Source organism: Lathamus discolor, chromosome 12, assembly GCF_037157495.1.
Source record: "Lathamus discolor isolate bLatDis1 chromosome 12, bLatDis1.hap1, whole genome shotgun sequence".
Taxonomy (NCBI): Eukaryota; Metazoa; Chordata; class Aves; order Psittaciformes; family Psittacidae; genus Lathamus; species Lathamus discolor.
In genome coordinates this window covers 12,315,100-12,328,323 of record NC_088895.1, presented here as the reverse complement: position 1 = coordinate 12,328,323, position 13,224 = coordinate 12,315,100, and the positions used below count along the sequence as shown (strand labels likewise).

The 13,224-nt window shown below is 39.0% G+C and overlaps 1 protein-coding gene and 1 long non-coding RNA gene across 6 annotated transcripts in view; one reads left to right on the top strand and one right to left on the bottom strand.

Moving 5' to 3' along the window:
- Positions 1 to 30: 30 nt before the first annotated feature.
- The window catches only part of IFT81 (intraflagellar transport 81), a 40,736-nt gene continuing 27,542 nt past the window's right edge, over positions 31 to 13,224 (top strand). The window contains exons 1-7 of the mRNA XM_065692330.1: positions 31 to 462; positions 1,225 to 1,328; positions 1,929 to 2,109; positions 5,029 to 5,118; positions 6,158 to 6,223; positions 6,542 to 6,652; positions 7,844 to 7,928. Of these exons, the coding sequence (XP_065548402.1) occupies positions 319 to 462; positions 1,225 to 1,328; positions 1,929 to 2,109; positions 5,029 to 5,118; positions 6,158 to 6,223; positions 6,542 to 6,652; positions 7,844 to 7,928 (781 nt within the window). The 5' untranslated portion in view covers positions 31 to 318. The remainder of the gene's footprint in view (positions 463 to 1,224; positions 1,329 to 1,928; positions 2,110 to 5,028; positions 5,119 to 6,157; positions 6,224 to 6,541; positions 6,653 to 7,843; positions 7,929 to 13,224) is intronic.
- The window catches only part of LOC136020805 (uncharacterized), a 63,800-nt gene continuing 59,254 nt past the window's right edge, over positions 8,679 to 13,224 (bottom strand). For all 5 annotated transcript variants that reach the window (XR_010615494.1, XR_010615493.1, XR_010615497.1 and 2 more), the window contains 3 exons: positions 12,179 to 12,311; positions 11,453 to 11,546; positions 8,679 to 9,506 (listed from right to left, as the gene is read on the bottom strand). This is a non-coding gene — a long non-coding RNA (uncharacterized LOC136020805). The remainder of the gene's footprint in view (positions 9,507 to 11,452; positions 11,547 to 12,178; positions 12,312 to 13,224) is intronic.

Below are 13,224 nucleotides of genomic sequence, written 5' to 3'. Positions count from 1 at the left end.
GCCGGAAGTGACGCCACTGCCCTGGCAACCGTTACCAAGGTAACCGCAGGTCGAGATCGCGGCCGCCCCGGTGCCTCAGGGCGCTGCCGCCGGAGCTGGGCCCCGCTGACCCGCCGCAGTCGCGGTGAGGGGCCTGGGCCGTCCTTCGAAGGCTGTAGGGGGAGTGGGGGAGCGGCCGGGCCGTGCTCCGCCGAGCCTGGGGCCAGCTCACCACCTGCGGCCCTCGCTGAGGTGGTGCCTTCGCCGGCCCTTCCGGCAGCGCCTCGCTGAGGCCTCCTGAGAGCTCTTCTGCAGAGGTTTTTGTTCCAGGACACGATCATGAGTGACCAAATCCAGTTCATTGTTGAGAAGCTCAATCAGGAGCCCTTCAGGAAGAACTACAATTTAATCACGTTTGACTCCTTAGGGTCAACGCAGCTGTTGCAGCTGCTCAGTGATGTTCTGGGAGAGATTGACCCAAAGGTAAGGAAGGCAATCAGAGGTGCTCAGGCCTGCACAGTTGTGGACATCTCAAATGGGGTTTAACACAGAAATCTGCTTTTATTTAGGTTTGGCTCTGCATAATCTTGTGGCATGTTCGATTTACCAATGTAGCTATGGAGCTTCCTGGAAATAAATGTGCCTGGCAAGAATCCTTCCTGTCTATACATCTAAGTGTTTTTGGCAAACCAGCAGTATTTCTTGGGCCAGGGATATTGGATGCGTGTCCTCTGGAGACTGATGACTCTGTACTTTTCCTTGGGAATCAGGATACAGCTCTTAACTGAGTTCATACGGCCAGCCACTGTCTTCTTAAGTTAAATGTCAGGCTGTGTCTTGCACAACTGGCCAAGAACTGAACCATCAGTTAGCTGTTACAATAGATACCGAATCCCTCTCCTCTGAGGCTACCAAAACCATGTAAGATAGAAGGGATCATTTGTACATCTGGAGTGCAGATACATGTGCCTTGGTGTGCTTGGCTATCTGGCTTCTTTGGTGGCAGTGATGGTTTTGTCTGCATAGATGAGGTCCCATGAGCAGGCAGAATGGATTCCTAGAGTAAATTCACCTGAATAAATCCATTAGAAGAGAACTGAAGTTCAGTGCTAGAAAGGATGTTCTGTAATGGAGCATCTCACTTCACTGACATAGGATGAATGGATAAATTCTTTTAGTGTTGCTACTTAATTAACATGACTTGGACAAATGGTGGGTAATTAATTTTCTTTTTAAACTATCCAGCATGCTGTTGATATTAGAGAGGAGCTGCCGGAACAAACGGCTAAAAGGATGTTGAATCTTCTTGGTATCCTTAAATACAAACCTCCAGGAAGTGTATCGGACTTGTAAGTATCTATTTGCCTACAAACCGCAGTAAAACATCCTATACAGTTTATACGGACCTTGAATTCAATAGTTGGATATATTCTTGACCTCGACTGCCCCAGTGGGTACATGTAATGCCTTAAGGACAGCCGGTCCGTTGTCCCTGTAGGGGATGCCAGCCAAGACTGCTCCCCGGGCCATGTTGCAGCTGCTGCTATTGCGGAGCAAGCCAGGAGAGGGTGCCCCATGACTGGCAGGGGCACTCCCTTCCCCATCCATCCCCTTCGGACCAGCCGCCCGAGGCTGGATTGCACCCTCCTGCGCCTGGTTGTAACCCAGAAAACCCACACTCTTCCCCTTTATTCCTGAAGAATATAGCAGAAAAGGAAGCGTCATGGTGGCCGGCTTTAACCTTCTGATGTGTTATGGGGGTTTTATCCGTCTCAGGGTAGCAGAATTGAGATTGTAAATAGCAAATTGGCATCATGAAGGTTTTGTTTTTTAACAGCATTAAGAAATCATTAGGCAAGTGGAGGAGGAACTTCAAAATCCTGCAAATTGTTTGTTCCAAGCCAGTGCCCTTTACTTTGAGGTATTTTCTTCTTGTTGTTTTCCTATAGGAGTGCATTTCGCCAAGGGTTAGTGACTGGAAGCAAACCTGTAATTCATCCTCTCCTACACTGGCTTCTTCAGAGGACCAATGAACTCAAGAAGAGAGCTTACCTGGCACGTTTCTTGGTAAAACTGGAAGTGCCAGCGGAGTTTCTGCATGATGATACTGTGGCTGACATCAACAAACAGGTACCATTCTTCATGAATGCCAACATCTTGTGTTGATTAATTCAAGTGCCAACAGGAGGAGTTACTGCTGAGATACGTGTTCAAGTGAGGTATATTAAGAGCATGTTGGAATCAAGGATGAGCAGAGATTTGTGATGAGAAATACATGTCTTGACCATCTGTCTTCCAATAACCCTGAAATTGTATGTTAATAGGTAGCATCATTGAAAAGTTTCAAGCCCATTACGTACTTGGTGCTAAATAATGTTCACAGCCATGCTGGCTAAGGTCAATTTTTATTTCTTAATTTTTAAACACTTTTTCCCCCCCACTATGGATTATGAAATGAATGCTTTTAACTTCATAAATTACCACTTTAGTGCAGAAAATGTCAGGACCAAAAGCCAATGCCTCCTAATAGTCAATTTTCTTTAGAGTTTAATATTTATATTAGCCTTATCCCACTTCTGCTTCAACCTTTTTTTTTTTTTTTTGTGTGTGAATAAGTAAAATTATTGCTTCTTCCTGGTTTGACATTCCTGCTCATTATGTTCCCACTTCTTTTGTGAGCATTAAATGTTGATTTTTAGATAGTCAGACTGGGTGGGTTTGAAATGTAAAGCTTAAAAGTGAACCAAAGTTATGGTTTTAGATCTGTGTTATCTGAGGTACATATTAACTTAATTTTTATCCAGTTTTCTCTGCCTTTTGCTATGTATAGTGCAAAATCACAGTGGTTTTGAATGTTTGTAGCAGGTAACTTGATTTATTAACTGTGCACCAGCAAAGGTCTGTAGTTTAACTGAAGCTTGACTAAGTCCTTTATTTTTTTTGTTGCCACTAACAATACTGGATGTATAATTTGCAGTAACTAAGCAGAAGTAGCAAAGAGAGAAAGGAATGCAGATTGTAAGGGGGTCTTCTTCAGTATGTCACAGTCTTAGTATGTATAAATATCTAACTCCATTATTTCCATTACCTAAGATGCGTTCCTTTTTGGGATTAGAGTAATATAACCATCTTATTAACTAATGCCCTGCTGATTAATTCATAACAGAAGCTGGATAATATAGTGCCTTGATATAAGTTAAAATTACAATGCAAATATTTAGATACGATTGAGTAAAAGAATTTAGCCTAAATAATTTAGATACAGGCTTCCCATAGTGTCTTTTAAGAGAAACATTTCAAATATAAGAGCTTGGAAATCTTAGAACATGGTCAAGTTTTATGTGTGTATAGAATCACAGAATGGTTGGAGTTGGAAGGAACCTTACAGATGATCCTTTTGTAGATCATTTAAAAAAGATACTTGGGATACTGGCCACCTTCCCATTTGTTTTGTGATTTAAACATTGGATCGGCTGCAGTACTTAATTTAAAAGTAAGCAACTTCAGGCATAAATCTAGTCTTCAGTGAGCTGTCCCAGGTGCCAGGTATCTTTCTTTCCACTATAGGAACTTGGGTGTTCTTTGGTCATTTGATTGTGTCATGCCCTTTGGGTGCACATAGGGTAGCTGCAGCTTTTATTTGGTGAAGGTGAGAAGCCTGCCCTTCATTATGCTCTGGCAAAATGTGCTCTGCCCTTGTCTGAAACTTGCCATTGGGCTTGAAATTTTGTGTCCCAATAAGGAAAAGGCTCACTAAAATCCCCTTTTGCAAGAGGTAGAGAATCCATGCAAAGGAAAGCCGCTGGACATCAGCAACCAGGAACAGAGTTGCTCAGAGACTGCCTGCTATTCATAATTTGTTAAAGTATTTCTGTAACACCCAAGTGATACCATGCAGGCCAGTTGAATTTTCACTCTTACTTTTCTGTAACTTGTTCTTCATTGTCCAGTGTGTCCGTACCTTATCATACCTTTATTTGCCAATTAATCAATTATTTTATCTTCTTCTCAATAGCCATTTTACTGCCTTTTTTTTTTTCTCATTCATTCATTCCAGCTTGTCAGTGTGTTGATATTAAAACAACCAGAAATGAGCAGAGCATTCTAGATGCTGGTTCCCTAGGGTTTTGTAGAACAGAATTGCTGCTTCACTGCTCATAGCTGGGATGTCTTTGTTTGAACTGGCCCTTGCCATTGCCATTTTATTTTCAACATTCATATCAATTGCTCTTTCCAGGAAGTAAGCAATGACTTGATCTTCTCTTTTTAGATTTTTCCATCTCACTGAATGGCTGTTTCTGTGGAGATTATCTTTCCTTGTGTCTCAGCTTGCATTTCTCCCAAGTTGAATCTAAATTTATTTCCTATCCATATTTCTAAACTCTTTCTGTCCCCTGTTATTTCTCTACCCACACAGACTTTCACACTGCCTCTCAGTTTAAGATTACTGGTGGGCACTGTACTGGTGTGGAAGTAGCACACTGTCTACTTCTTTCTAACTACTGAACTGCATGTATAAATCTCTGTAATATACTGAGGGCATGGTTATGCAATGTGTCAAAACTGTTTCTCACGTGTTGAGTCAGGTGTGTTCTTGGACTGCTTTGATGGATTGAAGCTCAGTGCTCTCTAAATTTAAGCCCCATTGCTTCGATCAAGTATATTGTGGGATCAGACTCTTCCTTTTTGGGCTGATAAATTTATGTATGTGATATACACACAGTAAAAGAGAATAATTTGTTAATATAGCATCATCCCTTTCAGATAACATCTTATCTTCCTGTTTTGAAAATACACTGCATATTATAAGGTGAAAATACCAAAGAAATTGTGAAACTTTTGAGTGTACCTTCGAGTAGAAGATAATTCACTGTGTTTTTTTAGTTTTGCTTTATAAGTTGACAAGCTTTTGTGATGGAAAAAATACCTTTAATTCTTGTTCTCATCGTACTTCTTTTTAAATATTTACTGTCTTAGTAGTAAAGCAACATGTTGATCTGAAAATCCTTAAGAGAGCTCATTCTGCATGGTTTTTATTTTATTTTATAGTATGAAGAACTGATGGAAGCATTTAAAAACCTACATAAGGAGTGCGAGCAGCTCAAAACATCTGGTTTATCTACTGCAGAAATAAGAAGGGTAAAGAAATCTGACAAAATCACATAACTTTTTTTTGTTAGGGTTTTTTTGAATGTCAGTAGTTCTATTTTTGTTGGGTTTATGGACTCACTGCAGTGTAAGTTATAGAGGTCAGAGCTGGTGGGCACTGCAGCTGCCTTTTGAAACTGTTCTGTTGGCAAACAGCTTAGCAAATCCTCACTCGTGCTTAGAGCTGAGCTTTCTGAAGCAGATTGGGAACTAAGGCTGCCAAGACTGTTCAGCAGGATTTTCAAATATTAGAACTCCCTTTCCTCTGAATGCAAACTGCTACAAAGCTGTTTGCTTTACTGATGCAGGGTAATAATTTCAGAGGGAGTTGAATGAATTAAGAGCTTAAGTCAATAAAAATGATGTTCCTGTCTGGCCCAGGTGTTAAGCAACGAGATTTACCCTGTTTCAGGAAAATGTTGAAGAGTGTGTAAAGCTTTTCAGTAAGACATACAGACAAGTTAAGCAAATGTTGAGATAAGGTCTAAATTTGGAGAGTTTATTTCCTTTTGTCTTATAACTATCAATCTGTGGAGTCCTGCTGTTGTAAAATAGGAGGATTAATAATTAAATACATGTTTTAGCACTAGAAAGTGTTTCTTCTAACACAATATTAATACAAGGAGTGTCAGCAAACATCACTTGTCTGCAACTTTGTGCAAAATTGTGTGCCAATTGTTCTAACATTAAGAACCGTATGTTAGACTGCATCAGGTGTTGAACTGATACTGATTTTTGCAAGGTGGTTTCTGTTTGTTTGGTTTTAGCTTGGAGAAATCCATCTGCTTTTATTTTAAATGTTCACATTAATAATGGAAAGTGCAGATGAAGCAATGTCAGCAGAAAGAGAGTGGGAACTGTGGGGGAAGAGAGATTGGAATCCTGTATGTTCTGATCATAGATCAATAAAATTATAACCACTTCAATGTATTCAGAGAATTTTCTTATTAATTTGAACAGAATTTAGTCCAATCCATATGATACTGTAAATAAATTAACATTTCTTTATCTTTTTTTTTCTGCTTTTTAGGACATCGATGCAATGGAAGAGGAGAAAGATCAACTTGTCAAAAGAGTGGAACGTCTTAAGAAGAGGGTAATAAGAGAAGTAACACTATTATGTTTCAGTGTCGTAGTCCTTGGCTTGCAACGCTGATTTTGGAATGCAAACAAGGATTAAGATAAACATACTCTATGTCTAGGAAGGAATCAAATAACTAATTGACCCACAGAGAATCTCCCTAGGCTTTAGTCCAGAGCTTTTAAGAATCTTGGGTCCAGAACTTTGCTGTCATTTCTGAGTAGTAACATGTATGGAAAGGAAGTGCTCAGTGAGCTTGTGAAACACATGATCTCTTTAATGTATTTCTCAACTATCTGACAGTAACATGCACTATTTATCCACTTGCTGTAGGTGGAGACAGTACAAAATCATCCACGAATTCTTGAAATAGCAAGACAGCTTCGTGTAGAAAAAGAGAGAGAAGAATCTTTGGCTCAACAGAAGCAGGAACAAAAAAATCAGGTACTGCCATAGAAGCATACCTGTTAAAATAAATCGTTTTGGACATGTGTTTGGGAATAATGCATTTAAAAAAGTACATTAGGAACAACAATGCAGTGTTTCTCCCAGCACCAGAAAATTAAATCCCATTTAAAATATCTATGTACATTTTAAGGGAAGAGGCTTGACCCTGCAAGATGCAAAGACCTCATGCAAAGAACTTGGCTGCTTCAGCTGCTGCTGACATCATCATGTAGCAGTCCCAGGATATATTCCATGACTTACTGTTGTAACACCCAAAGAGAATTCTGTATATTTATGGGAGTGAGCAAATGTTTCCTTAGATTTGTATCTCTGCATCTGTACTAAGATTTCAAGGGCTGAGGAACACAGCAAGTAGCTCAGCTTTTCACTGGGTGGGACTATTGATTCAGGAGCAACTTTGGAATTTTGGTCCCTGAGTTTGACAAAAAGATTTTCCAAATTCCTCAGCTATGTTGTCAAAACAAGATTATTTTATAAAATCCAGTGCAATATTGACATATCATCTTCCCAAATTCTGTAGCATTAACTTCAACACTGTATTAAAAGGGAAATCCTCACAGATTTCTAGTATTGCAGTCTATGTCTGGATGTGGAATCGGTGTGAATCAGTTGGCTGTCAAGCTGCTGAGTCTTTGCTGGAACCTGGGTGAGATCACAAGTAAATGAATGTGATGTCCAGCTGATTCCAGTTGTTGATGCACATCATCTGAATCACAAAAATGATCATCAGCTGGGTGTTAATCTGGCAGCAAGCTTCCCAGTGTGCTCTCAGGTTGGACAGTGGATCTCTGTGACAACTCAGCTGCATTGCAAGAACTGCAGTACAAGGATAGTTAGCTGCTGCAATCCTGAGTCTTGCTGTCTTTTTGTTGTTGTTATTCTGATGTTCAAGCTACTTGTATTTTTGGTTGAAAATTAAGCAGTGAATTTCTGCCATAGAGAAGAAACCACTTGGGAGAACAAGAATCCTCAATGAACACTACAGAATATCGAGTAAAGCCAGGCCAATTGCTGAGAATTTGTTTTGGCACGTTCCCTTGGGAAACAATCAGCAGATGTTCATAGCTATCATTTTTTATATTTAGGATTTTTTTTTTATACTCTTTAGGTGTTTGAATATGCATTTCAAAGGAATGAGCTTATCTGTGTCCCATTCTCTCTCCAAAGTTGTTCCATGCAGAGCAGAGATTGCAAAGAGCACAGCTCCAGCTGAAAGAAATGCTTCATGCAGTAGTGGATTCAAAACCTGAAGGTAAGTAGTAATCTATAAACGCTGGGGGTTTACACTTCTCTGTTAGAAATGAAATCAAAATTGGCTGCTGTCAGTAATATGGTAATGCCAGAAAGTATATAGAACTTAAGAGGATCTAAGGAAACAAATAGCTCATGTTCTAAAGGCACATGCTGGAGATCCTAGGATTGAATATGCGTTGCTACAAAAAGCCAAGGAAACAATCACAGGGGAAGATGATATCAATCATATTTTTGAGGCTTCTTAAAAAAGCCTTAAACCAGTTAAATACTGAATACTGACCATAATACTTTGCAAAAAAAAAACCCCACAGTTGGAAATACAAAGGGTTGGAAAAATCAGAAACCACTTACTAAATCAGGAGCTTGTCTTCTCGAAGGTTTTATGCCTTTTATATTTGTAATTGGGTGTTGATGAAATGCTGCTTCTGAATTTTTTTTCCTCAATGAATATACAGATACATGAAATACTTTGGTTTATTCAGTGTAGGTTTGTTTCTTCTAGTTACCTCCTATAAATACTCTGAAAGTTTGGAAATCTTTAAGGCCTCTTTCTCATTGTAGTGCAATTTGTGTTGTAGTTTTGCATGGTACTAAAAATAAAACTACTTTCTAATTAGGCTTTTTTTATAGATCGTGGTTTATATATATATATATACTTATGATTATGTTTAGAAATAATTTTACTAGATATATCTATCTATTGAAGCCTGTATATTTAGATGTAAATATATGTGTTTACATATGAGAATACTTTGTTCTCATTACACGATTGTAGCTGATTGTTGCTGTATTACATTAATCACAGAATCACAGACTGATTTGGGTTGGAAGGGACCTTCAGTTCAACCCCTGCCACAGGCAGGGACACCTTCCACTAGAGCAGGTTGCTCCAAGCCCTGTCCAACCTGGCCTTGAACACTACCAGGGATGGAGCAGCCACAGCTTCTCTGGGCACCCTGTGCCAGCGCCTCAGCACCCTCACAGGGAAGAGCTAAGAACTCATCTCAATCTTCCTTCTCAGTTTAAAGCCATCACCTCCTGTCCTATCACTACAGGCACTTGTAAAACAGCAAGATTGTTTCTCCTCATTTTCAGTGATACCTCAGTTTGCAAATCACCTCAGCAAATAAATTATAGTAATTGTGGAGAAAGTTAGTACTATATGATTGTTTATCAAAATAGCAGGTGGGAAGGAGTTGCAGTTACTAGATAAATGCATAACTAACTGTCTCCAAGGGCTACGATTTGACAATATCTAGGTTTCTGCTGGTTTAATCACTTTGAGGGAAATATAAGAAGGATTAGCCTGGCAGTTTGACAACAAAACTGGGAGTCAGGTTAGGGTTCAGTGCTTCAGATGTATGTGATCTTTGGCAAATCACTTACCCCCCTTCAGTTTGTCTCTTGCACTTAGTCGCTAATAACACATCAGAGGATCAATAGATGTTTTATGTGCTGCTCATACAGAGATGAGGGTTGATTTATAGGCAAATACTTTACTGCATGTAAAGTAGCGTGGAGGTGTAAGACTCAGAATGATCCTTTCTCAGGGCTTTTCCAGTTGCATTTGAAGTTGCTGTGGTAAAAACAAAAGCCATAGAATGATTTTTATTATCTGTATAAATTACATCCAAAATTATAGAATCTGTCTATAGATTTAAACTGCACAAAGTAAGTCATTGTCCTGCTCTTTCAGGTGCAGTTAATATTCCCATTGCATCACATAACTGCTTTGGCAGCCGCTTTGAGTTAGATTTTTCCATCACCACCACGCTGCATTGCTGTTACTTTGTGATTTTACTTTAACTCTTTTATGGTGCTCATCAGCTGCTGAACCACAGATTGAACTAAGAGTATCTGAACTATCTTCTCTACTCCAAGGCACCTGCAGTGGATTTTATAACTGTTCCATTTTTGCAGTAGGTATCAGAGAGTTTATACAGCAAAGCTGTGTCAACAGTTCTATTTCAGTTCCTGGGTGTGTTTTTTTTTTTTTTTTAAGGCCAATGGAAACTTCATGGGTTCAGTTCACAGAAGCAAAGGTAACCTAATAAAAGGCAGTAAATATGTCATTTAATCATTGAGATGAAAATAAAGATAAAGTTAACATATTTAATTTCCTTATCTTGAGTTCTGCTTGCAGGGGAAAAAGTGTTTGGATGTTCTGAAGAAAAATTCAGAGTCATTACTCAAGAAAACTGATGTTGAAATGTTGCCCAAACAAAGACTCCAGGATGTTGCTCTGCAACTGCTTTTCTCTGTAGTAGTTACAAAGACAAAGCCTGTAGTAGCAATTGCAGAATGCCAGCTGTGTGTTTGAAATAATTGAAATGAGGTGACTACAGTGCACTGAACAGGATCCCATTTATTTTAAAAGCTTTGTTGGGCTACAGTTAACACAATTTATTTTCCTTTAAAAACTCCCTCTGGCTGCAGTTTAGTCCCTCAGCTGCCTGCTCAGGTCAGTATAACTTGTGTGCTGACAGGTCAGGAGATGCTTGGTAGGTGTGGATTTTCACTGGAATTTAGACTATCCTTTGAAATTATTTTATAATACTTCAGGTGGTTTTACTTCCAAAGCAAGACACAATGATAGAAGTTGTTGATAATGAATAAAAGCTTTTTTGTGTCTCACAGATGCTGCTTTGATCATTTCATCCTATAATTAAGTTAGGATGAAGTACGTTAAAGAAATGAAAAGGAATGCAAGTAGCATGTATTGATGAGTATCATTTGTATGCAATTAGCATCAGTCTGCTTTAGCTAAGCCAGGAAAGCACAGCTTATGGTTAGTAGGTTTGTAACTCTTGGAAATAGAATATTTAGAAGACTTTGTATTGTATCATGAAAACCAGGTGATTGTTTTGAAATGCTTTGTGGGCTAAGGTTGATCATACTGGTTTCTACAGCAGACTCCTTGGTGGTTTTTCAGTACTGCTCAGTATATTTAACTACAGAGAGGCAGTTGCTGTTGATAGCAGTAACATGAATTTAGAGTTTCTGGGATTTTTTTGTGGTAGTCTTGTTATTCCAGATGTGAATAGCATTTTTATTAGCACTGACCACTTGTCTGTGTAACCTAGCTTGTGCTTCCTCAGCAAGATTCCCTTCTTTTTGCTTTGAATATCTCTGCTGGCAGAAACAGAAATGTTTAACGCCAAGAATCGATCAGAATTACTGAAATTCTTGATCTTTGTTCATTTTATAGGACATGATTGTTCACTTTATTGGCAGAAATACGAAGAAGTGGATGACTGGAAAATATTGATTAAAAGAATGTATTAAGGTGGTTATTGATAAACAGTGAAATGTGTAATTTCTATACTTCATTAAGTTAATATGTAGTAATAGATTTAGAGCACTGAGAACCTCAAAGATACCATTGCCATGGTATATTATAGATGTGTTTGGTAAAGGAGAATGGCTTAGGTGGAACTTTATTTCCATCTTGAAATGATTTCTTTATTATAAAGTCACTGTCAACTGATGCAAGCTCAGGGGTTAAAGCACTTTTACAGTAACCTGATGTCTCTGATGAGAATTCAAGCCTGGTTGGTCAGAGTCCTAGTCTTGCTGTGGCTGACTTCTTTAAGACCATTGACTCTTAACTGGCACCCTATTTTGAAGAACAAACAAGGCAGCATAATTCAACATGGGCTCTGTTAAGAGGATTAAAAGGAGTTTGTTGAAGGTTTTAGAAAGAGAATTATCGGGGAATCATCACCAAGTGGATGCGTTTCTACTTGGGACATGCAGAAATCAGTGTGGGGCTCTTTTTTGTTTAGTATTTACACTGGACCCCTGAAAGAAAACAGCAGATGAGGTCTGGTGGGATAGCCAGGAGAACTAAAAACAGGGGCAATGACTGAAAAATGAGGAGACTGTTGGTTCGAAGTGACCTTAATCACTTAGGAAGCCAAGTCCATGCCAACAGTATGTTATTTTAAGGAATAGCAGAATGCCACAGTATTCCTCTAGGATGTCGTTATAGCGTGTGGGACATTTTCATAAGAAGTGACTCTGAAAAGGACTTGTGGGTCATAGTATAAAATGGGAGAACAGTCTGAAAGATCTGGTGCTATCCATATATTTACTTCTGGAAGAAAATGGAGTGGGAGAGTTGTATTACCTCTTCTTAGCTCTGATCACTGCAACACTGTGTCCATTGACCAGAATTCAGGAGGAATGTTGAAAGGTCAGAGAGATTTTTGAAGACCATCAATAATAAGCATGGAAAGAATAACTTACAAAGGCAAATTCCGGAAGCTTTTTAGTTCTTCAAGGAGATATCAAAGGGATGATTTAGATCATAAGCTGTCAGTGTTTGCATGTGCCAGGCCTCTGATATCACTTCCAATTTCCTTCTGCTAAATATTGGAAGCTGTGGAGGGAATAATTTACATACTCTCTTAGTGAGGGTGGTTGCAGAAAGGGAAGTGAAGGCTTTGATGGAAGTGAATGGCATGTGGAAGTTTGTTCTAGATGTGCCTTCCTATGTGGTCTTAAACAAAGTGTTGGCAGGTAGTCTATGAAATGAGTGCTCTTCTTGCACTGTCCCCTTTTTTTCTTGGTTTAAAATCAGTTATTGCTGCAAATAGTTTTGATACAGGATGCACACAATTGGTAGCCTGAAGAGGGAAAAGAAGTGAATCAAGTTTTTATAGAATGGTTTTAGATCTATTAGCAGAATTATGCACAGAAAATTGCCTCTTTTCTACATGACTGAGCAAGCACGAAGAAACTCCTCTCCCATCCCTCTCTTTGTAATAATAATAACAAAAAAAATCTGAATGGAAAACATGAGTTGCTCTTAGTAGCTCTCCACATGTAAATACTTGGTTGGCAGAACCTTGCTAAAATAACCTTAGGGCACAGAGCCAGGCTTTCTGTGCAGCTTACGTATGTGGATTTTGTAACCATAAGTCAACGTTGAAACATTAAAAACAGAATTTATATGTGTAATGGAAAGACTTAAAGCATGCTTGCTTTTCTTTCCTCCAGCCTGGGAATTTGAAACAAAAATGTTTTTCAATGAGAAAAAGATTAAACCAAAACCTGCCCTATGTTTTGTTTTTTAAGGTTCTGTTAAGCAGCAAACGTAGCTCTCAGGTAGTTACTTCTCCCTATGTTATGTTGAGTTGTATAGGAGGGAGAATATATCTGGAGTAGTTAGGAAAGAAACTACATTAGTCATGAGGGATGTTGACATCATCTTGTCTTTTCCTGTAAAGATGTCAAGTCTTAACTTGCTTCACTGCTTGCTGAGCCATCAAGAGTAAGCGTGATGCAGAACC